Source organism: Solanum stenotomum, chromosome 1 (genome assembly GCF_019186545.1).
Source record: "Solanum stenotomum isolate F172 chromosome 1, ASM1918654v1, whole genome shotgun sequence".
Taxonomy (NCBI): domain Eukaryota; kingdom Viridiplantae; phylum Streptophyta; class Magnoliopsida; order Solanales; family Solanaceae; genus Solanum; species Solanum stenotomum.
The window spans coordinates 98656352-98682463 of record NC_064282.1 but is presented as its reverse complement, the minus strand read 5'-3'; the positions used below and the strand labels follow the sequence as shown (position 1 = coordinate 98682463).

Below are 26112 nucleotides of genomic sequence, written 5' to 3'. Positions count from 1 at the left end.
CGCAGTTCGATATTTCAGTCAACTAATGAAATAACAAGTAAATGAAGACAAGGCTCACCATAAACTCCAAAGACTTATATAAACAACCATAACATTGTCTCATTTTGTTTAAACATCTCTCTATTTCCTCTCTTCTTAGTCCTTTTAACATCTTTTTTTCTCTTTATCTTCCATATGGAACAACAACAACAACAACAACTACATAATTCCATCAAAAAATGTAGTACTAAAGTTCAAAAACAGAGAAAATTTGTTGGTGTAAGACAAAGACCTTCTGGAAAATGGGTTGCAGAGATCAAGAACACAACACAAAAGATCAGGATGTGGCTTGGAACGTTTGATTCTGCTGAAGAAGCTGCGCGCGCTTATGATGAGGCTGCTTGTCTTCTCAGAGGATCAAATGCTCGAACGAATTTCCATAATCATTCCCCTCCCATTAATCCTGCTCTTTCTATGAAAATTAGAAACCTCATCAATCATAAGAAAAGCCTCAACAAAAGTACTAGTAGTACCAGTACTATTTCGACTTCATTAACTACTCATCAAGAAACTGTATTATCTAATGATGATGCATATAAGCCGGATTTGAACTTCTATATGGCTGAAATTGATCAAATAAGATCTTCAAATTTCGATCATACATCAACATTTACAAATGATTTCGATACGATTCTTCCTGATGATGAAAATGTTGATAACTTTCACGAAGTACCAAAGGGAATTCTTGAAGATCATTCTCAGATACCTGAATTTGAAAATATGAAAGTTGAAAGACAAATATCAGCATCACTATATGCTATGAATGGAGTGAATGAATATTGGGACAATTTTCATGATAGTAATAATAATGATGCTACTTATTGGGATCTCCCTATGCTCTACCAAATGTTTTGTCCAAGTTAGAAATTGCTCCGACTCTTTAAAGATATATCGTTTGGTTGTATGTTGGATTTATCAAAAAGCTATACATATTCAGAAGATTCGATACTTTCAGAAGGTCTAAGTTAGGATTGTTTTAGGCCTTTCTCAAATCTATTATCAAATCAAGCTATACTCAATGAATTTCAAAGTTATTGAGCATTTTTAATATTATTTTTTTTGGTACAATAGAAATAATATAATATTTCATAAGCTATGTTGCCTAAATCGATCGAGGAAAAAAAAACTCCATATTTTTTATCGTTCTTTCCCATACTAACAAAGCTTCATGATGTATTTGACCTTCGTTTTGCCAGAAAGGCAATACGTTAGTTTGTCTCTTTAGGTGTGTATGATATTCATAAACTTAAATAAGTATTTACAATCTTCAATAATAACGATAAGAAGGTGATGTTTTATATAAAATTATCTACACGTCAATTATTTTTATTGAAGAGTTATCTTAATTAGAATTACTAATATTTAATGCTCCTCTCAAATAAATAGAATAATTTTGTGTCTAGAACTCTAAAGATAATGGACTGTTTTACACTTTTTTTTCTCTCCCATTAACTTGGAAAAGATTCAAAAGCCAACTTAAATAAAAAAACAACAACAAAAATAAGTTATAAAACTAGAAATCCATATATCAAATTAAAAATTATTTTATTATAAAGAAAAGAAAAAAATATTCCTATATACTCTTTAAGCCCCAGTTTTTATTTTTTTTTAAAAAATACACTTTTCACTAAAGTTTAATAATAGACCACAAGTATTTTCCTTTATTAGCCCATCAAGAAATAAAAGTTGTTCAAATTTCCAAAAAAGCACCTATAATAATAATTAACTAAACATATCTATCACATGATTTGATGCAGTGCATGAGTCTGTTTCTTTCTTAATCAGAATTTTTAGATTCAAGTTCTAGGTATAAAAAAAAAATTCGCGTATACTAGCGTTTCCCCTGAATGGAATCCTATGTGACATGAAATCCTACGTAAACGAATTCAGATTAGTCAGACTCTAATGCGGGACGGAAATCTAATTTCTTTTTTTACTATTAAAAGGGGAAAAAGAAAAATAGAAAATAAATAATAAGAGTGGAATTACAGGAGGGAAAAGCACCAAAGAGTCTCTTATGTAATGGCGAAATAGCCACGTCATCACTTGTTACCTTTCCCTTTCTTCAATAAAAAGAAACTTCTTTTGAATCAAAATCCTTATACAACTCTTGTTCTGCTTCTTTCAATTCACTCAAAAGACTTCCAATTGCATATAATTGTGAAAATTTACTCAAGTAGGTGAGTTGTTCTGCTTAAGTTATTGTACTGATTATGTAGTTTGATGTATTTACAGTTTGGTTCTTGATACTGTGTTTATTCAATTGATTGCTGTTTGTTTTCTGCAGTTTAATGCTTTTTGATTTGTGGGGTTTAGTTTTCTTGAAGTTATTTTGTTCTATTTTGTTAAAGTTTGATTCTTGATAGTTGATACTGTGTTTGTTCAATTGATTTCGGTTTGTTTGCTGCAGTTTAATGCTTTCTGATTTGTGGGGTTTAGTTTTCTTGAAGTTATTTTGTTTAAAGTTTGGTTCTTGATACTGTGTCTATCCAATTGATTTCAGTTTGTTTTCTGCAGTTTAATGCTTTCTGATTTTTGTGGTTTTGTTTTGTTGAAGTTATTTTGTTCTATTTTAATTAAAGTTTGGTTCTTGATAGTTGATACTGTGTTTGTTCAATTGATTTCAGTTTGTTTGCTGCAGTTTAATGATTTCTGATTTGTGGGGTTTAGTTTTCTTGAAGTTATTTTGTTCTATTTTGATGTATTTAAATTTTGGTTCTTGATGGTTGATACTGTGTTTGTTCAATTGATTTCGGTTCGTTTTGTGCAGTTTACTGCTTTCTGATTTGTGGGGTTTAGTTTTCTTGAAGTTATTTTGTTCTATTTTTTTAAAGTTTGGTTCTTGATAGTTGATACTGTGTTTGTTCAATTGATTTCGGTTTGTTTGCTGCAGTGTAATGCCTTTTGATTTGTGGGGTTTAGTTTTCTTGAAGTTATTTTGTTCTATTCTGATGTATTTATAGTTTGGTTTTGTGGTTGTATTTTCTTCAATTGATTATCAGTTTGTTTGTCAAGTTTAATGCTTTCTTATTTATTGGGTTTCTGTTTTCTTTTAAATTGTGATGTATAAGGTTCGAAATGTTGAATTAAGGTAGTGTGCAGTTCACCATCCGAAGCAGAGCTGGGTAGTACCGAGGCCTTCGGCAAATTACACTCGTTATGGTTAAAATTCTTTTTTAATGTACATATAGTAGATTTGCTTTCCATTAGTACTTTCATTTGCTTCACTTGAGCCGAGGGTCTTTCCGAAACAACCTCTCTACCTCCAAGAGGTAGGGGTAAGGTTTGTGTACACTCTACCCTCCCTAAACCCCACTTTGTGTGATTTCACTGGGTATATTGTTGTATATACAGTAGATGTTGAATCCCTTTGGCCAATTTGTGTGTTTACTTCTTCATATTTTGAACTCTCTTAGTGAAAATCCTAGCTCCGCCACGAGTTTGCATATCATCATGGTATGGTTTTATATGCGTGTGTGTTTTATGTGTAAACAAAGGAGAAACAAATTGTAGTAACTGGTTCTATTATTTTGAGGTTCTACTGACTAGTAAGATGTTAGTTGAGCTTCATCTGGGTTTCCTAAAAACCTTGCTGGCAATGAAGCCAGGCTGAAATCCTCTCATTCACTCCATTTTTTAATTTGTTGTTGTTGTACTTGTTATCGTTTAAGCTCATCACTACTTATCCCCTGCATAGACCCTCTTCCCCTTCTCAATGACCTGTTGCTCTAGGGTTCATCAGCTTGACTAGTTTCAATTGCATCTCTTTTCTGTCTTTCCATAAGAAGTAGCACAAAATTTCTGAATATTTACCCTAGGAGGTGAGTTCTGCATCCTTTATTTATGTATTTGCTATCTTAATGCCATTTCAGTTTGGTTCTTGAAACTATGTTTGCTCCATTGATTTCAGTTCATTTTGTGCAGTTTAATGCTTTCTGATTACTTGTATTTTTTTCCGTTTTCTTGAAGTTATTTTGCTCTATGTTGATGTATTTCAGTTTGGTTCGTGATTGTATTTTGTTCAATTGATAATCAGTTTGTTTGTCCAATTTATTGCTCTTGATATTTCTGGGTTTCATGTATTCTTTGAATCTCTTTTCAATTGTGATGATCACAATATGTTGTTCGCATATGACTTCGGTGGGGTTTTATATATGTTTGTTCTATGTGTAAACAAAGGAAAAAACAAACTGTAATAAACAAGTACTTATTTCGAGTTAATACTGACTAGTAAGATGTTAGTTGAGCTTCTTCTGAGTTGCCTGAAAACCTCGCAAGAAATGAGGACATAGGCTGAAGATCCTCTCATCTCACTCCAACTTTTTTATTTCTTGTTGTTGTACTTGTTAGCATTTAAGCTCATCATTTCTTATATCCTACATAGCCACTATTCCCTTTATGACCTGTTTCTCTAGTGCTCATCAATTTGACTGCTTTGGTGAATCTTGTCAGTCCCTGCATCCTCATTTAAATTTCTCTTGTTTAGTATGTGATTTGCTAATCTGAGCTCATTTTTCAGTGAAGCTGGATAATAAGTATAAGTGACTACCTTTTTGAATTATACTCATTGATGGTGCACATAAGCTAGGGTGTACACTTCTACTGAAAAAGTGGTGCAGAGCTTTATTGCAATAGTTCGAAGTTGGGGCATCAAAAATGTCGAGTGGAGATGGACCTAAAGTCTCTTGTGAAGAAATACAAATGGTATGCTTTCAATCTTTTTTTAGATGAATTGTGATCTTCCACATGTTACTTTATCTTTGGTTAGCTTTGTGCTCATTTATTAATCATTCTTCAAGAAACACAATTATCACTTCTCTAAAACACCAAGAATTTGTACTCGGTCCTCTTCCCCATTGCATGGAAGAATGTTTTGCTGGCTCATTGATGATAATATACAACAAATAAAATCCTTGGACTTTGTCTCCTTAGAGCATCTCTTTGGTTTTTTTTTACTTAGATGATCACCAGCTTTTCCAAATTGAATAATCACGAGATCTGCGCATAGATGTGTGAAAAGATGATGCTTGTTTTGAATTTCAGGTGCAAAATCGGATTGAGTACTGTCTTCGGCAATACATGAGTCGGAAAGAAGTTGTGAACACTCTCTTCATCCAGGACAACATAGAGCCTACATTTACTGAACTCGGTATGTTATATATTTTCAAGGCATACACTTACTTCCTCCATGTAATGTGGAGTGAGGACTTAACTTGGCAATTCCTGCAACACAGGTTTCAAAAGAGATTCAAATAAGGATCACAAAGCTTTTAATGGTTAATAATGGCTGCCAATATTTCTCACACTTCCTGAAAATAGCAGATACATTATCAAACAATTGAATGTACATAGAAAGTTCCAATCATAAATTATCAAAAAGAGTTTCTTTTGCCCATGAGTTTTAGCTCTCTATCACACAGCCGATGCTCTCTGCCAAATAATTAAAAAAAAAAATCTGACTGCCCTTCTCTGTTTGTGTGCCGTTTTTTAGCTGTCACTGTTGTCTCCTTTCTATCTCTAACTTTTAAAGTAGAATGCTTCTTTTGCTGATGAATAATTGTATGAATGCATATGTAAATATTCTTGAACAGTTGCATCTACTCTCTAACACTTAGTTATCGGTGATCGGTGAGGGTTCTATTCCCTACCTTGTAATCCCCTCCCCCATTTCCCCTTTAATATAACGACTAATAAAAACACATATATCAAATTAGAGGAAAGTTAGTGGCCATACTAATCTTTTTTTCAGTTTTTAAGATAAGTCTATTCACAAATATAGCTATACTTTTTCCAATTTTGAAGATCATTCTTTTCACAAATATTGCTATTAACAGCTTCCTAAGCTTAACACTATTTTGAAGTATCAAGGATTTGAAGAAATTAATTTTTACAAATTCAGATTGCTATTAATAGCTTTACTAAAAATATTTGACTTTTTGTGTTAGATGTATATGTATGCTAGTGAGGCCATCTAAAACACATGATCAGTGGAATGTTAATCTGTGTCCATCCAAATAACTGCTGATGAATAATTGTATGAATGCGTATGTAAATACAGTGAGTCATTGCTTCTGTCTGCCCTTAGTTATGGATTCATTCTTTAAAGGGAAAAAGGTCAAATTTTTCCTGTATTATCTGAAATTGAGCAATTTTGTCCTTCACTTAATTTTGGTCTAATATTATCCTTGTCGGTAGGAACAATTCTTCTTTTTCTTTCTTTCTTGTTAAAAAAAGACTTTTAGATGGTAACAAGCTTGTAATAAATTCATAAAAAGGCTGTGAAGCCACAGTTACAGATAAAAGAAAGCAAAAACTGCTAAACTAGAAGAAAGTATCTACTGAAAACTGCTGAAAAAGACTATAGAGACTCGTAAGACTTGTAGAAGAACCTCAGTGTCTTCTATGTATTCTTTTTAAAACCGAAAATGAGAAAACAAAATATAACTTAATTTTATCTTTTGGACTGGGTTGCTTAAATTTGGTTTTCTGGTCTAGGATGCTATTTTGCATCTGTTGAACTTTCCAGAACAGTAATAAGAGTTTGAAGTAATATTTCAGAACTGGATGTTTCACCTCAATTGGATCTTTCCTACATTTAAAAAGTACTTCTATAAAGCTCAGCTCAGAACTTTTGACTTCCTTTGAACTTGACATTTCTGTAAATTTGATCACTTCTAATTATCTGAACTCATCAGTGGGAGTAATGCTACCTTTGCCAGATACCTGTGTCATTCGAGAAGCAATTCAAGATATTTTTTACTATCCATTTTGTTCCTCTGCTTATGAATGTACTCATGAGCATTTTCAGCTCTAGTAGGTATATTATCATGAAACTGATTTGAGGAAAGATGATATTAATACTAATGTGAAGCTAATAATGCTTCTAATGAGCTGTTTTGTATAACACGTAAATATACTGTATGTTCTCTCTTCTGTTTTATTTGTCCTTGTTTCCAGTATTGCCTACAGGCGAGTAGCAATTTACAGCTTTTATGTGGTTCTGGTTTCCCAACTCTTTAACATTATGATGTTCTCCCTGTTTTTCAGTTTGGCAGAAACTAGAAGAAGAAAATCAGGAATTTTTCCAAGCATATTACCTGAAGCTGATGGTGAAAGAGCAAATAATTGAATTCAACAGGTTACTTTCGGAACAGGTGAAGATGACACAGCAAGTTCCAAGTGCAATTGCTTCTCTACCTATGTCTAATGGGTGTAATATTATGCCAAGTAAGATGGATACTTAGTGAATCTTTCTGCATTTAGGTCTCATGCATCAATCAGTATCTTGTCACTGAGTAGCTAGAAAAAGTACTTCTGTAATTGGGAAGTTCATGTTCAGTTTGTGCATATACTAAGTAGCATCCAACTTCTTAACTATATGACTTTACCTCAAAGTGTCGCATACACCAGAACTGCACTTAAACCTAATTGGTTGGCAGACTCTTCCATTAGGTCTGCAATCAAATGCCTGCTTTGTCTCAGTATATCTGATGTTGTTGACGTGGTTGCCTTCATTTACATGTAGTTTATGCTAATTATGTGAGGTACATCCAGAAGCCTCTAGTTTCATCTTCTTTGTACAGTTTTAAACTTCATTTGTCTTACTACGAGGAGTTCCCACCGATCCTCATTCCTTTCAGTTACTCTCTTTCATTTGCCTCCACCGTACTTAAAATTTTCGTTCCAGCACCTGATGTTTCACCTGCTACATTGAATGTTGTTTGCAGATTTTTAAACTATGCACGTCATTGTAGACACTGGCTTTCAACATTTGATAATTTTGATTGTCAGTATCTTCCTTTATGTTCATGTTTATATCAAAGCGCACACAGTTATGGTGAGGTGGAAGTGGTTTCTGTACCATTTTCCTTTTAGTGTAACTTCTGAAGTTGATTTGTCATCCATTATTGATATGTTAATGAGAGTCTTTGATGCATGACTTTCCTGATATTACACTAGTCATTTTTGCATTAACATGTCTAATCTCTCTTCTGTGTATCTGGCTTTATGATCTTCGATGATGCAAACACTTTTCCCTCTAGCATTTGCACTTTACTTAATTCCTACCAAGACAGTCTTATAATCTTCTATGCTGACAGATGCTTAAAGGGTTTTTTATGGTTGATTATTTTCTAATACCCATTGGTGGTTAATTTTTTCACCATGAGTTTGTATTGGGGAAGGTACAATGATCTGTGATATTGGTAAAGCCAGCAAGCACCATGTTTTTATCCTAAACTGAAAGAAGTTATGAGAATTAGCACTCTTCTCTTTATTTTAGTCTGAGAATCGAAATATGAAATTGCCTACTCATATAGTGATTCGTTTTATTATTTACTAGTTTAGGGGAATGCGTGATGCACGTGTACACCAATAAGATTTTGTTTTACATTGTAAAATACATTCGACTTATAAAATAAATTTAAATGAGAAAAAGTGTGAGTTTCAGAAGTTATGAAAGTTGATCTTGTTTAACTAACTCAATAAAAAAAGCTCTCTCACAAAAGTCTTCTTATTGTTATTTCAATACTATATTATATGTGGTCAACTTAGTAGCATTGTAGTAGAATGTATTGACTTATAGTTGCATTACTCACAATTGTATTGTCTTTTTATTACATTTACACTTCTGTAAAAAAGTACAATAGAAAGATAAGCTAACATAGCCAGCTTGCACAATTCAAACAAGATGAAATAATAAATTTAACAATAGAAAGCTTCACAGACCTCAAGAGAAAAGTATCAATAACTTTCTTCAGGCATTAATTTTTTTTTTCAACATTGTAAAACTTGCTTTTGATGTTATTTGCTAATTATTTGTACCAAATAAACTACAAAGGTAGTGTGAAATCTAGGCCTTAATTATTATTTTTTTGAATCAAGAGTTTCATTTTTTGTGAGAAAACAATGTCCTGTGTAGGTGTCTTCATCCTTCATACAACATATCTTCAAGTATATGTAACTTCAATACAAAGAGTGTTTATTTTATAATCTAATCAAAATCTTCTCTGTTTTAGCACAAAATTACAAAAGGAAAGACTTTTGACAAATAATTCAAATAATTGCAATTACCCAACAAATCTATTATAAAATATAAAGGTAGAAAATAAAGCACAAATATATACAAAATAAAGAAGGCACTTTCAGCAAGATAATTGTATGGAATATTAGTAAGAAGTATATAAAACACAAATAATATTACAACCCATCCTAAAAGAAGTATAATCATATAAACCCAAAAAATAACTTGAATATCAATACAGGAATTATGTGATTACTGTCTGCGTATTTCTGATACCCAAATAAAAGGCTCATACCATTATAAAAACCATAATGTGTTTTTCCCCCCGACGTATTCATCAAAAAGCAATATAATGCTTGAACTCAAAGTTCAATAGTATTCTGTAACTGAAACCCAAAAGGAGGAAACATATAGGTGATGGTGCATCCTGATGAGAAAACTTTTAGGAGTTGTATAAGCTGTGAATATAGAACTAATGAAAAGCCTTTACATTGAGTTTGATAGACCGTGTGATAATGTGATTGAATATATATCCTTTTTAGTGCAAATTTATAGAAAGTTGTAAAGAATATGAAAAGATGATGTGAAAAGGTTATTACTATCATGAAAGAATAACGGAACATTAAGATTGAAACAATTGCACGTAATAACTAAGCAATTGAAACATGTATTAATTGTGGGAATATGAAACAATTTTTTACATTCAGATTCAATGTACACAACGGACGTTTTATTGCTTAGATTTTTTTTCTTTATTAAAAATTATTTTTTGTTCTTTTTAAATTTTTTTTTTTTTATGTGAAGAACAAAAATGTTATCAATTATTTATGGACATTTTTGTAATTCAACTTTAGACATGGAGGCTTCCCACTTTTAGTATAGTATGATGATATGATGATGATGGTTATTATTATTTTTTCTTGAAAAGGCTATGCATATAGTTATTTCGTCTCTAATGTGTTCCACATGTGCAAGTGTTAATTCTCCTACAACTCCCCTTACAATGTAGTATTCTGTTCTTTAGAAAATAGATTTTCACATACTGGGGCCAGTGTTAGTTGGGTGCTAGTGTAGGAGGAATGCCATATGTAGTGTTCATGGGTATGGAACTACGTATGGTTAGAATGTCAAGTGTTAGCTTTAGAATAGTGTTAAAGAGTGAGATTGTTATTTTGTTGTCCCACGTCAAACAAGTACTATATGTAAGTCTTGGGTTTGACACCAATAAGTTGGTGTCTTGTATTCCATTATCATTTAGTCTTCAATTTCTTATCTTCTATTTTTATTTTTCCACTTGGTACCAAGGCAGCACCATGTTCCTATGTTCCTTTCTGGCAACCATTCTGGCATCTGCTCACCTTTTTCTGATGAATGTTTTGGTGATACCACACCTCTTTATGGTTGACTGTTCTAGTAGTGCCATGCCTTTCTGGGTGACCATTACAACGACGCGGTGTCTCTTGTGCTGACGATTTCTAGTTTTTGCATCTTTCTGGCCATTGTTTTGAGCAACATCTTTTCTGCTGAGTTAATGGAGACCAGAGCTGTTCAGCCAGATTTTCTGGTCAAAAGATTTAGCTGTACCTGTATAAGACGGAAGAGAAGACGTAGCACATGAGATGTTGCTCCTCTTATGTCGAGAGAAGAATACTGAATTTTTGATTGAGTAGAGATGGATTTTGCATTTAAGGAATAACCTCTTACCCCTTACTTCTTTGGTGCATCCATGAGGTTCCCCACTTGTATAGAAGTTTGGGTGCCTTTCGGAGAAAGCCATATCATCACTGTTTAGTTTACCTCTTGTATAAGGGCAATTGTTGTTCTTGTCCTTTTGAATGAGATTTATTACATTATCAAAAAGATTTAACTTAGTTTGTCTGATCCTTTCTGCAACAAGCATGACGAGCATCATTTTCAGTTTGGGGCCTGCCACTAAGCTTTTGTCTAGACTTATCCTTATCTTCATTGCGTTCTATTTGCTTGTTACCTGTGTTCTTGCTAGAACCTGCATTTGAGAAGCTGTGTTGTTGTCTCTAGTTAATGTTAAGTTTTCTTGCCTTACTGCAGTGCATCAAAGTTCAACTTGTGGTGCTGCTGAAAATGTTGGAACTGCTGCAAAGCCTAATGGCATGCATGAACCTGTACATGCTGATAGACCCAATGCATTCAGTAACAGCAGCTCATCTGTTCTCTCTTGCATGCAAACAACAATTGATATTCCTTCTCAAAGCAGGAAAATTGATGGTCCTCCTAATATGTTTTTGGGCCAGCCCTCTAACATGGGGATGAGACAAACAATGGATGGGAGGATTATTAAGACAGAACCTATCTATGGTGGCAATTCTCCGTTTGCCTTTGGTCCTCATGGCACTTACTTGGAGTCACGTTCTGCAATGGGCGATGCATCTGTTTCATCGTTTAGTAGTGTGGAGTCGAACACACAACCTCTTAATGAACCTCTTCTGGATGCTGACACTTCTTCGTTTGGATTTCTAGGGGATATACCTCAAAATTTTGGTTTCTCAGACTTGACTGCTGATTTCACTAATAGTTCTGGTATGTGTCTTCCTCTCCCTATTTTCTCCGTAATTTCACCAAGCATCTCTGGATTTGTCTTTTTCACTTTCAACGTTTCAGGTATTAAAATGAACTGGTATTGATGCTAATCAGGCATACTTTATATTCGTTTTGACCATGTTCAGATATATTAGGGAGCTACTCTAGGACTCCCTTTTTAGCAACAGATACTGGCAACTTGCTCGATTCAAATGGTAGGTGGATATTCCCAAAGTAAGACTTCTGTACTTTTTTTTTATTCTCTTCAGATAACCAATATCATGTCTTTGACTTTCAGGAGGCATTGAGAGGTTAACCAATCCATCAGAGAACTTGAGATACACTAATTTCAGTGGAGATTGATTGTGTATAGGTAACTTTCTCCATCTTATAAGATTCATTAGAGTTGTTGTACTTACTTTGGTTCCATTTTGTCTGACGATTTTGAGTGGACATAATGTTTAAGATATTAATTTTGTTTTATGGTGCTAGTAGCACATGCGTCGGTTCATAGGTGCAACATGATGATTGAAGGTGTAAAAAGGAATGAGATAGACCAATACTATATAGAATATTCATTGTAGAGAACTCATGTGCTTGGTTTTCCAACACACATGTGAGAATTATGATCTTCTTTCGTTCATTCCTTCACGTCTCGTTGAAGGAGGACTTGGTATAAGGATGAAGTAGGTGTGGTTTTTGTGCCAATTGATGGATGTTTCTTTCAGAAATGACTCACTGTTGATGTTTCTCACTGCAGATTCGATCAAAACACATACCCGACGATAGCTTTTGTATATTGCTGGCTGCTCAAGTGGTTTAGAATAATTGGATTTTCTGGTATTGTAGGTTGAGGTTTTCATCTTGGAGAATAATTCAAACATGAAAGATTTCAGTAGAGATCTTTGTACAAAGAGTTAAATGTGATTTAGAACATTGTTATTTTAGCCACGTATAGCATACTGTCTGATTTTTAGTGTAACTATGAAACAGTGGTGAAGTTTTAGAGAATATTGGACCTGAAAATTTCAGCATTTATTTTTATTTTTTACCGTTCTGTAGAAGCTCTGAATTCCCAACCTTAGGGTCGGAGGTGGAGGGTGCTTAAAATATGAAAAATATTCCTCTTTCATGGTTGCGATTTCATCTACTGACAAGTTATCTCATCTTGCAAGATCCACAATAGTCATATAAAGAAATAATGTTCATATGTCAATACAATAGATCCATCCAAAGAGGTTCTTTTGACAATTATTTAACAAATAAAAAAGGCTGCACAAAGCATCCCACAGGGTTTGAAAAGGGCTTCACTCCAAGGGGTGTGATGTAAGCACCCTACCTTGATGCAGCACCGCAAGGGGATGTGAGGATGTGATGTAAGCAGTCTACAGTCTACACAGGTCAAACCCATGACCTAACCCATGACCTATAGACAACTTTACTATTGCTCCAAGGCTGCCATCGAAGAACAAATGCAAATCAATAAATAAAAATGTCTTTAACTTCCTAGCTTCCATCTAGCAGGATATGAACAAAGGAAACAGCTTAAGAGAATCATTGAGCTTTACAAGACCAGGCATCCCTACAATAGACACAATATCTAAGTCCTTTGGTCCTCTAGTGAGCCGGTCGATTAGCAAGTCAGTCTCTTCATCAAAACCTACCACTACCTCATCAAGTTGTGTAGTCTCAACTACTTGTCTGACAGGATTTGGTGTTTGTTCTTCGATAGGGACTTCAACTTCTCGCACAATCGTAGCATGGAACTCTTCCAACTGATCCTTGACAAGCTTAGTTTCTTTTGTGATCTTACATAACAAATGCAGATACCAAACAGGATAATCTCCGGTAATTAGGTAATCAATAATGCATTCCGCCTGGTATGCGAGAGATATGACTTTTGTCCAAAGATCATGTTTCTTCACCTCCTCAAACTCATGTTTTTTCTTCTCAAATTTCTCCATGAAGGATCTTAGGAGAGATAACTCCTCCTGAGATTCTGCGATAAGATGCTTGACAACAGAATCACACTTTCCGTCTTGCAGCAGATCATTCAGATATCGTAAGAGGGAATCAATAAAGCCTAATCCATCTGTCCTGGGGTAATTACACTCTGATGATAATGGAGCTTCCAAAATGACATCTTTTACATCTTCCATGACACTGTCAATCTTTTTTAACAAGTCTGCAAATACCGAGTTAACTTCTGCTGCTTTATCAACAGAGAAAGAGTAAGCAGCAGATGCTACCTCAGCAATAAGACTTTCAATGCATGTAAGAATGTCACTCAATTTCCCCTGATTGACACATACATCTTCAGGTGGATAAATGAGCAAAGTTACCAATTGCTTTGATGAATGGTAAAGGTCATTTATAAGAGGAAACATCAAAGAATATGCCTCACCATTTGATAACTCCAACAGATCCTTGAAGAGAAACTGAACAAAACCTTCCACAAATTCTTTCACATCCCGGATGTACTGGATTTGGAATTTAACTAAACCTCTTAGAGCTCCAGTGTAGATTTCTGAAACTCGGGGATCAAGAGGTTTGATGTCTCGCAAAACATTAGAGATCTTAAGTCTTAAGCCAGATGCTAGATCATTATCCACTTCTTCCACATAACATAGGTAACAAATGTAAGCAGCATTCCGAGTGACAACCTCCACGCGATCAAAGAGCGTTCTGGATTTCTCTAGTTCCATGTTTGCATCTTTTATGAAATTGAGGAAGGTTTTGAGATATTTTAAACTTTCTTCAAGGACTTGAAACTCTTTCTTCAGAAGAACAAACTTGTCCAGCTCATTCTTGTTCATGAAAAGATCCATCACATTCTGAAGGATGTATTCGATGAACTTATGAAACAACGGGCAGCATACATTTGGTAAAGTCCATCTTCCTGGAACCAGTGATAGGAGAAACTCATAACCTTCTTTGACTTCTGCAGAAGATAAGTCTGACCTTGGCCCCGAAACAGTATCACCGACTTGCACTCCATGTCCTCGCAATCTCCCATCCTTAATCCTCCCTTTTTGAGTTGCCCAAAACAAAAAAGTATCAAGAAATCTCCTCTCTATTTCAGACATTTGTTTCCCCGTCGAAGTGTCGTCAGTATGGAAGAGATATTGACAGCTCTGAGAATAAAGAGATTTAAAAAAGAATCACATTTTAGAACCAAACATGAGATTTACAACCTTATAACAGAATTTCTTTGATATGTTTATAACTCTTTACAACAGGAACATGAGATTTTCTTTTTCTCTGTAAAGAAAACTATGTTGCTCGGACTCTTCTAAAGTGTTAACAGGTGTGTGTCGGATTCTCCAAAAAGTAGTGTATTTTTGGAGAATCTGACACGGGTTTTCTGGCATGAATTCAGATTAGTCAGGGACCAAAGCAGGTCCCAAACATCGGGTAGGAAACCAAAAAAGATGATACTTGTATGTACAGATTTACTCTTTTGAATTTATACTATTAACTGATTCAACTTACAAAACTATTGACCAACAGGCAAGTCATAATTCAAATCATACTAAACTCAAAATTTCAGTACTGATTTGTATAAAGATTCAGTTTTATCATGTTAATTACACATAGTTGTTACTGTTCAATTTTTGTTCAAGATGCAATAATGAAATAGAAATAAGTTGGCTCAAGAGTCTATTACCTTTGATAACTCTGAGAGAACAAGAATTACTTCTTGCTGAGCATTTTCATTTGTTTACTCAAAATGTAAGAAAGTACTAATGAAGGATAAGGCACAATCATTAAGGCACAACTACCCAAAGACACACCTTAACTAAACTAAGGTCCTATTATCCCGAATCCATTTTTTTCTTAATTTCGTACACCTTTTTGGCTTACGTGCCATCCAAAAATTTTCCACGCGCCTCAACTACGTGGAGTCACAGAGTGTGCCACGTAAGCCAAAAGGTGTACAAAATTATAAAAAAAAATGAGTTCGAGGGGTAATAGGACTTCAATTAAAGTGCCTCTCTAAGATTTCGATCATAGTCTAGGGGTACTTGTGCCTTATCCTGAACAAGAGACTTGGGAGCAAGTTGGATTCTTTTTTAATCAACTAGTTTAGTTGTTTTACATTTGGTGAATCATGTTAAGTGTGATGGATTTTTTTTTTTATAGCCATTGACCTTACTTTGTTTTTTAGTTAAACAAAGAGAAGACTCAGACAACTTTGTGTGAGACACAAAATGGGGGTGAACAATTGGATCAATATTTGCAATGACTACATTGATTCTTGAAAGAGCCTCAGAAATCATGGGATTTATCAAATACCAAAACATTTACAGACCATTTTTTTAGTATTCAGGGGCTACTCAATTGAAATTGGGCAATTTTCTCAATTTTTCGAGTGTTAGTCAATAAATTTTTTGGTGATATGGTTTTCAGACACTTTTTTTTCCAAAATCTTTACAGGACCTTCCACAATGACTTAGGGGAATAATACGTATAACCTCACCACGATCCACAATATTTTCTAGCATTTAGGGCCACTCTTTCTCAGTTTTTCATGTGTGACGAAATTTTTGGAGATATGATTTTCAAGCACTTTTTTTTTTCAAAACCTTTACAAGACCCTCCGTAATGTCCTGGGGGGACAATATGTATAGTCTCACCATGATCCATGCCATTTTTTAGTATTTAGGGTCCACTCAACAGGAATTAGGCAATTTTCTCAATTTTTCATGTATGTTAGTACATGATTTTTTTTGGTGATATGGATTGTTGAAACTTTTTTGCAAAAACATTCCAGGACCCTCTGTAATGATAACAATACTATAATTCACGCCACTTTCTTAGCATTTAGGGTCCATTCAAAAGGAATTAGGTGATTTTCTCAATTTTTCGTGTATGTTAGTACATTAATTTTTGCCATAATACATAAATATGCCTTTTAACTTTGCTTCAACTGATATCTATTTCCTCCAACTTTGGATATGCACAAATAAACACTTTAACTTGTATAAAGTTACCATCGGTGATATGGTTTTCAAGCACTTTTTTCTTAACTTTTTCTGTCAATTCTTCCTAAAAACTGACATTTATCAAACTCCAATTTTATTTTTTTTAAAAAATAAAATACCCAGCACTTTGCCAGTGGCACCAAATGACCATTTATCTGACTCCATATTATAGGAATGAGTCAATTTTAATTTATTATCTGTTTAGTTGGATGGTCACTATTTTCACAAATTTATACATCAACTATTGCTATTTATATCTTTCAATTTATACATGAAATAGTCAATCAATAAGGTAAGAAGATTAATACTTATTGCTTTATCTTAATTGATCACATCATGAAAATTATACACATCAATTTTCTTCCATATTATAGATATTGTGTATAAGGAAAGGGGAAATGAGGAGGGAATTACGAGGAATCGAACCCTCATCAATAATGTGAAAGTTCAGGTAACCAACCAACCGAACTATTAAGATTTTTCCGAATATATATAGCATAACACTACTAAAGAATGAAAAATGTTTCTTTCTATCTCCATATTTAAAATTTGATAGTTCACTTACTAGGTTCATAATCCACATTGATCATTTAGAGAAATATATGTTTTATTCTTCATTTGTAATTGTTTATCAAAGCTTTGTTCTAATAATCGATATTATTTTATATCATATATTGTTCGACTCGATATACACGCAAGAAAATTTTAACCAATATGTTGAATGAAATATGATATGCATAATATGTAAATATGTCCTTTAACCTGGTTTTAGCTGACAACTAAACCCTCCAACTTTGGGTGTGCACACATAGATACTTAAACTTGTATAAAATTGAACAAGTAGACAACGTGTCCTATGTGACATAATACATGTAGAACGCCATGTAGGACACAAAATTGACATGTATGACTCCACATAAGACGAATGTGTTTATTTATTTGATTTTATACAAGTTTAAGTATCTATTTGTGCACACCCAAAGTTAGAGGATATAAATGTCAGTTGAGGTAGAGGTAGACAAAAAAAGTATTGGGGAAAGGTGATTAGATAGGACATGGTGCAACTTCACATTGCAGAGGGCATGACTCTAGATAGGAAAGAGCGGAGGTCGCGTATAAGGGTAAAAGGTCAGTAGGGGAAGAGTATTGTCTTGCCTTGTGAAAGCTTAGGCTTGTTAGGGTATGCCACAGTACTAGTTGTGTTCTTGTAGTTCTTGTCATATGTTGTTTATCATATGTTGTTTATTGTATTTCATTTATCATATGTTGTTTATTGTATTTCGTTTATCACACTATTTTGCTGCTAGTATTGTTTCTTTCTTGTAGACCTTACAATAATGCTTTTCGTATTGTCTGTTATGCTTTATTCATTGTTTTCTTCTTCTACTACTTGAGTTTGATGCACTTGAGTCGAGAGTTTCAGAAACAACCTCTCTACCTTCACGAGGTTGTGATACGGTACGCACACTTAGTGATATTTCACTGGGTATGTTGTTGTTGTTGTATGAAGAAATTAAGTTGAAGTGTGTTGGTGTTTTCATCCAAAAGTAGATAACATAAATAGATAAATTGCAGAATATCAGACAGGAAGTAGGCATCATGTCAACAGCATTGTGACTTCTTATATAAAAAAAATACTCTTGTTAGAGTCAACTCTACTTGTTTAAACAATTCTTGGAACGAAATGCTTAACGAAGAGAGTGGTAAGTACCAGTAACCAAAACAAGTTTGTTTTTTTGTTCGGAAATTGAAAAAAAAAAGTCTAAAAGAAGCTCTCCATGGATATTAGTGAGTCGACTCAGATGAAGGCGATTCTAGGACCTGAATCCGAGCCATTTGAAACTTTCATTTACGATCACATGGAGAGGTCAGGGGAGAATCATTCAATATTGAACATGATGAAGCTCAAGGATCCTGACTCCCTTGCTCTTAAGCTTTCTGACTTTCTCAGTTCTTCTCAAAACTCTGATTTCCGTGAAAAATGTGCTAAAATCCTTTATGATTTGCTTGTTGGTGATGGTGAGGGGTGCATTTGGAACAATCTAAGTTCATCAACTCAATCCACCATCAAGTGTATCCTTGTTGTTCGTATAAGGCTCGAAGAATCAGAATCCATCATCAAGCACTTATGTTACAGCTTTTCGAACCTATTTCTACCATCTGATAGCTGGCCTGAATTGTTGCCTTTCCTACAGGAATGTGTTAATTCCAATTCAAACAAGTTAAGAGACTCTTTTTTCTTAATCTTCTCTGGATTTTCTGAAGGCCTTTGCGAAACATTAGTCCCTGATATAATGATCTCATTCCCAGTTTTCCTAAATACACTGAATGATGATACCCTTGATCCTCAAGTGAGGGTCGCGGTACTGACAACTGCGGTCAGATTCATTCTGTACCTCCCCAGTTCAAATGATACGGAGTTGTTTCAGAATCTATTGCCAGCTATGCTGAGGGTGCTGACTGACGCAGTGAGAAATGATGCCGCACAAAACATGCTGAATCTTTTTATTGAGTTGGCTAAGAAAGAGCCTAGGTTCTTCAGGAGGCAGCTTGTGGATGTAGTGAGTGACATGTTTGAGATAGCTGAGGATAAGAGTGTGAAAGAGAAGACAAAGCACTTGGCAGTTGAGTTCGTGTTAACTTTGGTTGAGGCGAAGAAAAAGGCTCCGGGGATGATGAAGAAGTTACCCTTGTTTATAAACAATTGCTTTGCAATGATTTTGAAGTTGTTACTGGATATTGAGGATGAACCTAGCTGGTATAGCACAGACACTGAACATGAGTACGCAGGGGAAACACAGAACTTCGCTTTTGGTGAGAAGTGTTTAGAACGGTTCTCGGCTGCATTAGGTGGAAAGAATATTGCCTCTATTGCCATGGAGCAGCTGGAGTCTTACTTTGACTCCCCGGAGTGGGAGAAGCGACATGCAGCTCTCAGGGCATTTTATCAGATAGCTGAAGGAAGCTCAAAGGTACAAAATCCTTCTAGTTAGGGTATTTATCATATAATTATGTTGCAATGATTTTGTGTAACATTTAAGAGGTGCTTCTTAGCTGATAGTTTACTCATTTGTTAAAACTTTCTCTCTACCTGTTTAATTTTCTTAGCCTATTAGCTTGAACTCATTGTTTTTATCTGTCCATAGGTGATGATAAAGTATTTGAAGAAAATAGTGTATGCAGTTTTGCATTCTTGCCAAGATCCTCATCCTCGAGTCAGATGGGCCGCTATGGTTACAATCGAACAGTTGTCGAACGACTTCTATTGGGAGTGGCAAGAAAAATACCATAACCAAGTAGTTCCTGTAATAGTTACAGCAATGGATGATTTTCCTCGGGTGCAAGTGAATAATGAACCCTTTTTGGTTGTTGCAGACTTCCCAAAATACAATACAGCTATAAATAAAAAATTAGATTATGATTAAAAATTAGACTTCTCTCCCTTTATGTTTCTTGAGAAGTTTCTTGACTATGAAACCTACAGTTAATTGTGTTAGAAAAATACCCAAGGGTGTGACTTAGTGGTCAACGAAGTCGGTTGATAACTATGAGGTCTCAGGTTCAAAGTCAGCAGAGACAAAAACACTAGGTGATATCTTCCCATTATTCTAGCCTTGGTGGACAGAGTTACTTGGTATTTGTTGTTGGTGGAGGTGATAGGTATGTCGTGGAATTAGTGGTCCTTAGTAGCCACTTGTGCTTCAAAAATCTTTGTACAATTAGTAGCTTAATAGCCGTAACTTATGGAGCCTCATAGCGCATTGCTTGAAATTTAAGCTTATGACTATATTATGGTCTACGTAAAGCTCTTGCCTTAAATGACTGTAATATATTGGACTAGAGAGGTATCTGAAATGACCCTTAAATAGAGTTTGAAGAATCCATGGTATAAAAATTAGGCGCAGATGTGTCAGTACTGCATCATTCAGTTCATGATACATACTAACTTGTTTTACTCTCTTTCGCCTTTTCATAGATAGCTGCAGCTTGTGCTCTTATACAATTCTTCGATCCTGAAATGCCAGAAACTTTGGTACCTTATTTGGATCAAATACTCAACAAACTGCTTGTACTTCTACAGGCATGCATATATAGAGGCCACCGTGTTAAAAAGGTAGATTACTGCTAACAAGCTTTAGAGTATTTTTTCTTACTCATTTCTGTTATTTGAAATGCAGAATGATGATCAAATGGTTCAGAAAGCAGCAATAGAGGCATTGATCGATATAGCTGAGTTTTCTAATGTATTGCCAACTTGAATTGTTTTTCCCACTCAAGTTCTATTTTTTGCTTATGTTATGGATAATGATGGATACTGTATCATATTTCAACAGGAGCACTTCAAGAATTTCTATGATTTTGTAATGCCAGATTTGAAAAGTATCCTGATAAATGCAAATGATAAATCTAATTACAAGCTTCAAAGCATCGCCTTGCAGTGCATAAGCAACGTTGGGTTGGCTGTAGGCAAAGAGAAATTCAGATGACTTAGAGAAGGTTTCCTCCCAACTATGCCTGATACTTCTTTCTCATAAGCATACGATGTGGTTAAGTGATAACTTGAGTTGAAAAATATATGTTAATTAAGTGATATATAAAGTGTATGTAAGAAATGCATGTATTCATTGATTTGGTGAAAATTATACTTCTTGGACAGTTGGGAACAATGACGAATGACTGTGATATCTTTTCTCATACTAGTTTCTTTTTGTTCGCGTACTGACTCTTTTATGACACTCTCTTTCTTTTCTAGGTGGTGTGAGCATATTCATTTCTCATTATCGACTTATTTTAATAGCTTTTTGTTTGTCGTTAAAGGTTATGGAAGTGCTCAAGTCATTACAAGAGTCTGATACTAATATTCACATTCTAAAGGTATGTGTTAATCCTTTTCATTTTACGGGGACACAACTTCTTTTTAGATTGGCCTCTCAATGTTTTTTTTCACTTCATCATAGGCATGCCACTCAATTTGTAAGTGCATCGGTAAGGAATTTCTTCCTTACATGAGTACTGTTATGCCACCTTTGGTTGAATATGCTCAGCTTGAGATAGATAAAGACTTGGATGATGAATGTTATGATAGGTAAGCTTTTATCATTGAAGTTTGTCTTTTTCCGTTATTTTTTAAATTCATTTGGATTTTCTTCTTCTCAACTCGGTTTCTTACTTCATTTCTATACAATCTAGGGTAGAAAGCAGCTTAAATCAACAAAAGCCTACGTGGCACTATGTTCAAAATAGATATTTGAGTGTTGTCTTGCTCTCCGAATTTTCTAACCTGCACAGGCATCTCTCGTTGGTTTGATAATCTATAAATGATAGCGAGTGTAATCCTCAACTGGTCCCTTTCACACTATCTGTAATTCTAAAAGCTAATTCTGCTGTCACCCCCTACTCTGAATGTATTGTTGCTGCTGAAGTTTTCCAACCCATTCATGATATTCCTTCATAAGCCACAATCAAATTGGCTTCTCCGCACTCTTCATTCTCAACACTCATTTGATAAGTACCTCTTAGACCCTTGTCACCATTCATCATGTCTGTGTTTAAATCTATAGCTCAAAGTGGCATGACATGTCTTCTATGTCTGCCAAAACATTATCAAAATTTGACCCACTGACATATATTGCCTTGATATCTGTCAGACCAGTGTTATCAAAGTGCAAAAAGGCTCTAAGGTCCTTAGGGGATTTTAGCGCAAACAAAGCATCGGCTTTAAAGAAAAGAGGCGCAAATGGAGAAAAACTACAAATATGTATGTGTAGTCCGAGATTAATAATCATAAGCATGACTAACAAATATACAGTCAAAGAAATTGAGTTTTTTTTATATGATAAAGTGAAATGTCAATTGTATAGTGTCACATCTTCAGGATTGCACTCATCGGTAAGGAAAAGTATGTCTTAGAGCCTTACACACAACACTGAATCATCCATAAAGCAAGGCGAATCATTCAACATGTTTTGTCACATCCTATTGTCGTGCGCCTTGACAACAGTGTGTCAATTAGTTTGCCACATCCTGTTGTCGAGTTCTTTTCCAGATGTATATAATTTCTTTTGCTATACTAACCAGTACTAAGATTGGTGGGAGTATGTGGTTATTTGTTGCTTAAGTTTCACATTTTACAGTATACATGAAGTCAAGTTAGGAGATGGAAGGATACACATCACAAGACGTGACCTCCTAGATGGGAAATCTACAGCCTGTAATGTCCTTGTTTTATTTGCTCAGACATTGCACGAAGCCTTCTACCCATGGATTTCCCAGGTTAGCGTGTATAATCACTTGTATGTTTGCTTTATTCCACGCGATGTTAAGTGGATTCGATATTAACTAGTGATATTTATGTCTTAAATCATGAAACAGGCTGCTTCAATATTAATTCCCCTTCGGAATTTCTATATGGATTATTATGTCAGGGAAAGTGCTATTTCTGGAAATTCTCATGATTTCATATGGTTTTCTTTGTTTTTCGATAACTTATCCAATTCCTCATATAATTTATGGTGGTTAAGCAATGTCATGCCTATTGCATTCTGCTAAACTTTTGGAAGAGAAAGGGACTGCTCAAGATGGAATCCAGTTAAACTTCAAGCAGTTGTCTGAAGAGATAATACTGGCTCTGGGGGAAGCTTTATATTCGGTTGCTTTCAACATATTACTATTTACGTTTTTTTGCTTCTAATGATTGAGTTGCATTTATCTGAATAAAGAGCAATAGTGACACTTTGATTGTTATCTCATGCAGGAGCCTGAGACAGAAACATGTACAATTATTTTGAGTGAATTGAATAAATGCCTAAAGGTGTGTCATGCTAAGACGTTTCTTTACTTTGATCTGTGTCATCCTGTGATGGCGGTGTTCTGTTTTTGAGCTTATGAAATGTTTTCTGTAGATCACTGTTAAACCAACTTACGAAATGTTTCATGATTGCTGTCGAAGCAAGAAATAACACTAGTTATATGGCCCTTTTTTGTGTCTTCTTTCAGATATGTAGACCACTTCTCAATGAAGCTCACGTTCGTAGCATCATTGATTGGATAAAGCATGTCATTAGAGAAAGTTCACTTAGATAAGGAGAACTCATAGACAGAGAAAAATCAGAAGACTTTGATGCAGAGGAAGCTGACTTGCTGACCTACGAAAAAGAGCCAGAAGAAGAAATTTTCAGCAATGTATGTTCAAGAGATGATTAATCATTTGTAAAATAACCGTATTCGTTCTGTAGCAGATCTTTTACATGAAGTTCAGACATAACGACACCATGTTGTCTTCATAAAACCTTTCACTTGGATTTTTCTCAAATCACATAAAACATTTTTCTTTATCAGGTTGTTTACATATTGATAACATTGATCGAAACATTCAAGGATGCTTTCTTGCCCTTCCATGAAGAGCTTTCATCAGATCTAATGCCTATGAGGGTGAGTTTCCGGTTAGATTTCGGCTCAAAATAGGTTGCTTTTCTCATAGTTCTTGTTTTTTCCTCTGCTCAAAGGGAAAGGATGAAACAACTGGAGAGAGAACACAACGTATTCGTACATTCAATGCCTTCATGGAGCATTGTGATGAAGTAGCTCAAAAGTAGGTCGATCTTTTATGATATTTTTCTTAGATAATAAGGTCATGTTCTGATAGTTACTTTCTGCTGTAACTAGGTACCATAGTTTATATCTTCCTTTTCTCTTAGACGCAAGCAATGACGACAATCCAGATGTTAGACAGGTTTGTATATGATCTTTCAGATAAATTACATTTGCTATTTGATTCATTCAAACACCATTCATGTCATGCTCAGGCTGCATTTTGTGGACTTGGGCTTTGTGCTCAATATGGTGGTTATGATTTCAAACCTTTTATTGGAGGTATGATTTGTTTCAACATGTATTTAAGACGAATATGTTTTTGTCATTTGATAAATTCCATGATTTCAGAGGCTCTTTCAAGGATCAATGCAGTCATTAGGCATTCCAAAGCTCTTGAACCTGACAACGTAACGGCATATGATAGTGCTGTTTCTGCACTTGGTTGCATATGTCAATTTCATCTGGAAGATATTGACTCAGTGCAGGTATGTTTTTTTCCAAATACTTCTTCAATCTATCTCTACCTCTTCTCAGACCAGCAATAGCCAACTTTTCACACCTCCTCACTGGAGCATCCTTGCATCTCCTCTTCACATTCCCGAACCATCTCACTCTCCCTTCTCTCATCTTATCCACCATGGAGGCCATTTGCAACCTTTCCTAATCCTCTTTCCTTTTATTTACACCCTTTTAGAGCTATCGCGTTATGCATAAACATGTAGATTTTGATCCATTCCAAGATGAAATGATGCCATTCCAACCTTGTTAAACTTACACAATACTCTCATTCCATGTGTTTTTGTAGATTATTCCGGCTTGGCTGAATTGTCTTCCGATAAAAGATGACATGAACAAAGCCAAAGCAGTTCTAGAGCAGCTCTGTTCAATGGTTGAAAGGTTCGATTAGTTTTCATCATCACCTCAACTATCAGTTGTTCCCTTTTCCTACCTAAATGATGGTAATAGGTATTAACTTCTTTTAGTCTTTAATGTGTTTTACCAAATCTTCTAACTTACAGATCAGACAGAGAACTAAGGGGTCCCAACTATCTGCACCTTCCAAAGGTTATTTCAGTTTTTACTGAGGTTAGTTCAAAATCACAACTAGTTGGTATATCAATGATTCCACGACAGCGATTTTAATATTTACTTTTTGTAAGAAAGACGATAGAAAACCAAGGCTTGTAGTCTAGTGGTATCGAGGTGTGAGTTTAATGCAGTAGATATCGCATTATATGTTAGTCAGTTGACAATTAGGTGTGGAAGTTGGTTGGTGGTGGGGGGGGGGGGGGGGGGGGGGGGGGGGGGNTGGAAGTGGTTCTTTCTCTATTTTTCTATATGGATGCTTCCTTCGACATATCCTTTTAAATCAAATTTTATGTTGATGTAGACATTTAGTAACTGAAAGCCTCTTATTATAATTAGGTTCTATGTGCTGGAGACGATGTTGTTACAGAAGAAACTGCAAATCGCATAATTCATCTGTTAAGGCATTTCAAGGAAACAATACTACCAGCCATCTTGGCATCGGCACGAGCAGGAGATGGAATTAGAATCCATTTTATCACCTGAACAGGAAGACGTTAAAATTTCAGCTCGTGCAATGAAACTAGTATATGGCCTTGTGACTTGTTGCAATCAAACATCGTGTTGGTCAAATGTATAAGGTTCAGGGTTGGTTATCACGTTTTTGCAAGTTTCATACTTAACTATGTCTTGTTTCTTTCAACCCCGAACTATTTAAAAACTTTGGCTTGACAAATGGCAAAGTGTTTGTTAACACTTACTTAGAGACGTATGGAGAATGAAATAACTCATCCACCTGGCTTTAATAACGTCTAAAAGTTTAGTTCAGGAGGAAAAAAAACACCGGATAATTTAAGTATGAAACTTGCGAAAGTATGCTAGTTTTGGGAG

The 26112-nt window shown here is 35.0% G+C and overlaps 3 protein-coding genes across 3 annotated transcripts; all 3 read left to right on the top strand.

The window, feature by feature from the left end:
* Nucleotides 1-174: 174 nt before the first annotated feature.
* On the top strand, nucleotides 175-903 carry LOC125860282 (ethylene-responsive transcription factor ERN1). Its single transcript, XM_049540212.1, has one exon. The coding sequence runs from the start codon at nucleotides 175-177 to the stop codon at nucleotides 901-903; it is 729 nt and encodes a 242-aa protein (XP_049396169.1).
* Nucleotides 904-2038: 1135 nt separating this feature from the next.
* LOC125853907 (uncharacterized) lies at nucleotides 2039-12643 on the top strand. The gene is made up of 8 exons (XM_049533671.1): nucleotides 2039-2219; nucleotides 4559-4743; nucleotides 5083-5188; nucleotides 7087-7266; nucleotides 11129-11617; nucleotides 11764-11832; nucleotides 11916-11990; nucleotides 12378-12643. The coding sequence occupies exons 2-7, from the start codon at nucleotides 4696-4698 to the stop codon at nucleotides 11978-11980; spliced, it is 957 nt and encodes a 318-aa protein (XP_049389628.1). The 5' UTR covers nucleotides 2039-2219; nucleotides 4559-4695; the 3' UTR covers nucleotides 11981-11990; nucleotides 12378-12643.
* A 5737-nt stretch (nucleotides 12644-18380) lies between these two features.
* On the top strand, nucleotides 18381-25767 carry LOC125860271 (uncharacterized). The gene is given in 20 exon segments (XM_049540202.1): nucleotides 18381-19574; nucleotides 19749-19946; nucleotides 20579-20683; nucleotides 20781-20846; nucleotides 20937-21082; nucleotides 21084-21099; nucleotides 21421-21477; nucleotides 21561-21688; nucleotides 22737-22875; nucleotides 22975-23032; nucleotides 23124-23251; nucleotides 23357-23413; nucleotides 23941-24033; nucleotides 24108-24193; nucleotides 24268-24334; nucleotides 24408-24474; nucleotides 24544-24680; nucleotides 25001-25092; nucleotides 25215-25281; nucleotides 25621-25767. Coding segments are annotated over 20 exon segments (3048 nt in total).
* The last annotated feature ends 345 nt before the right edge of the window (nucleotides 25768-26112 follow it).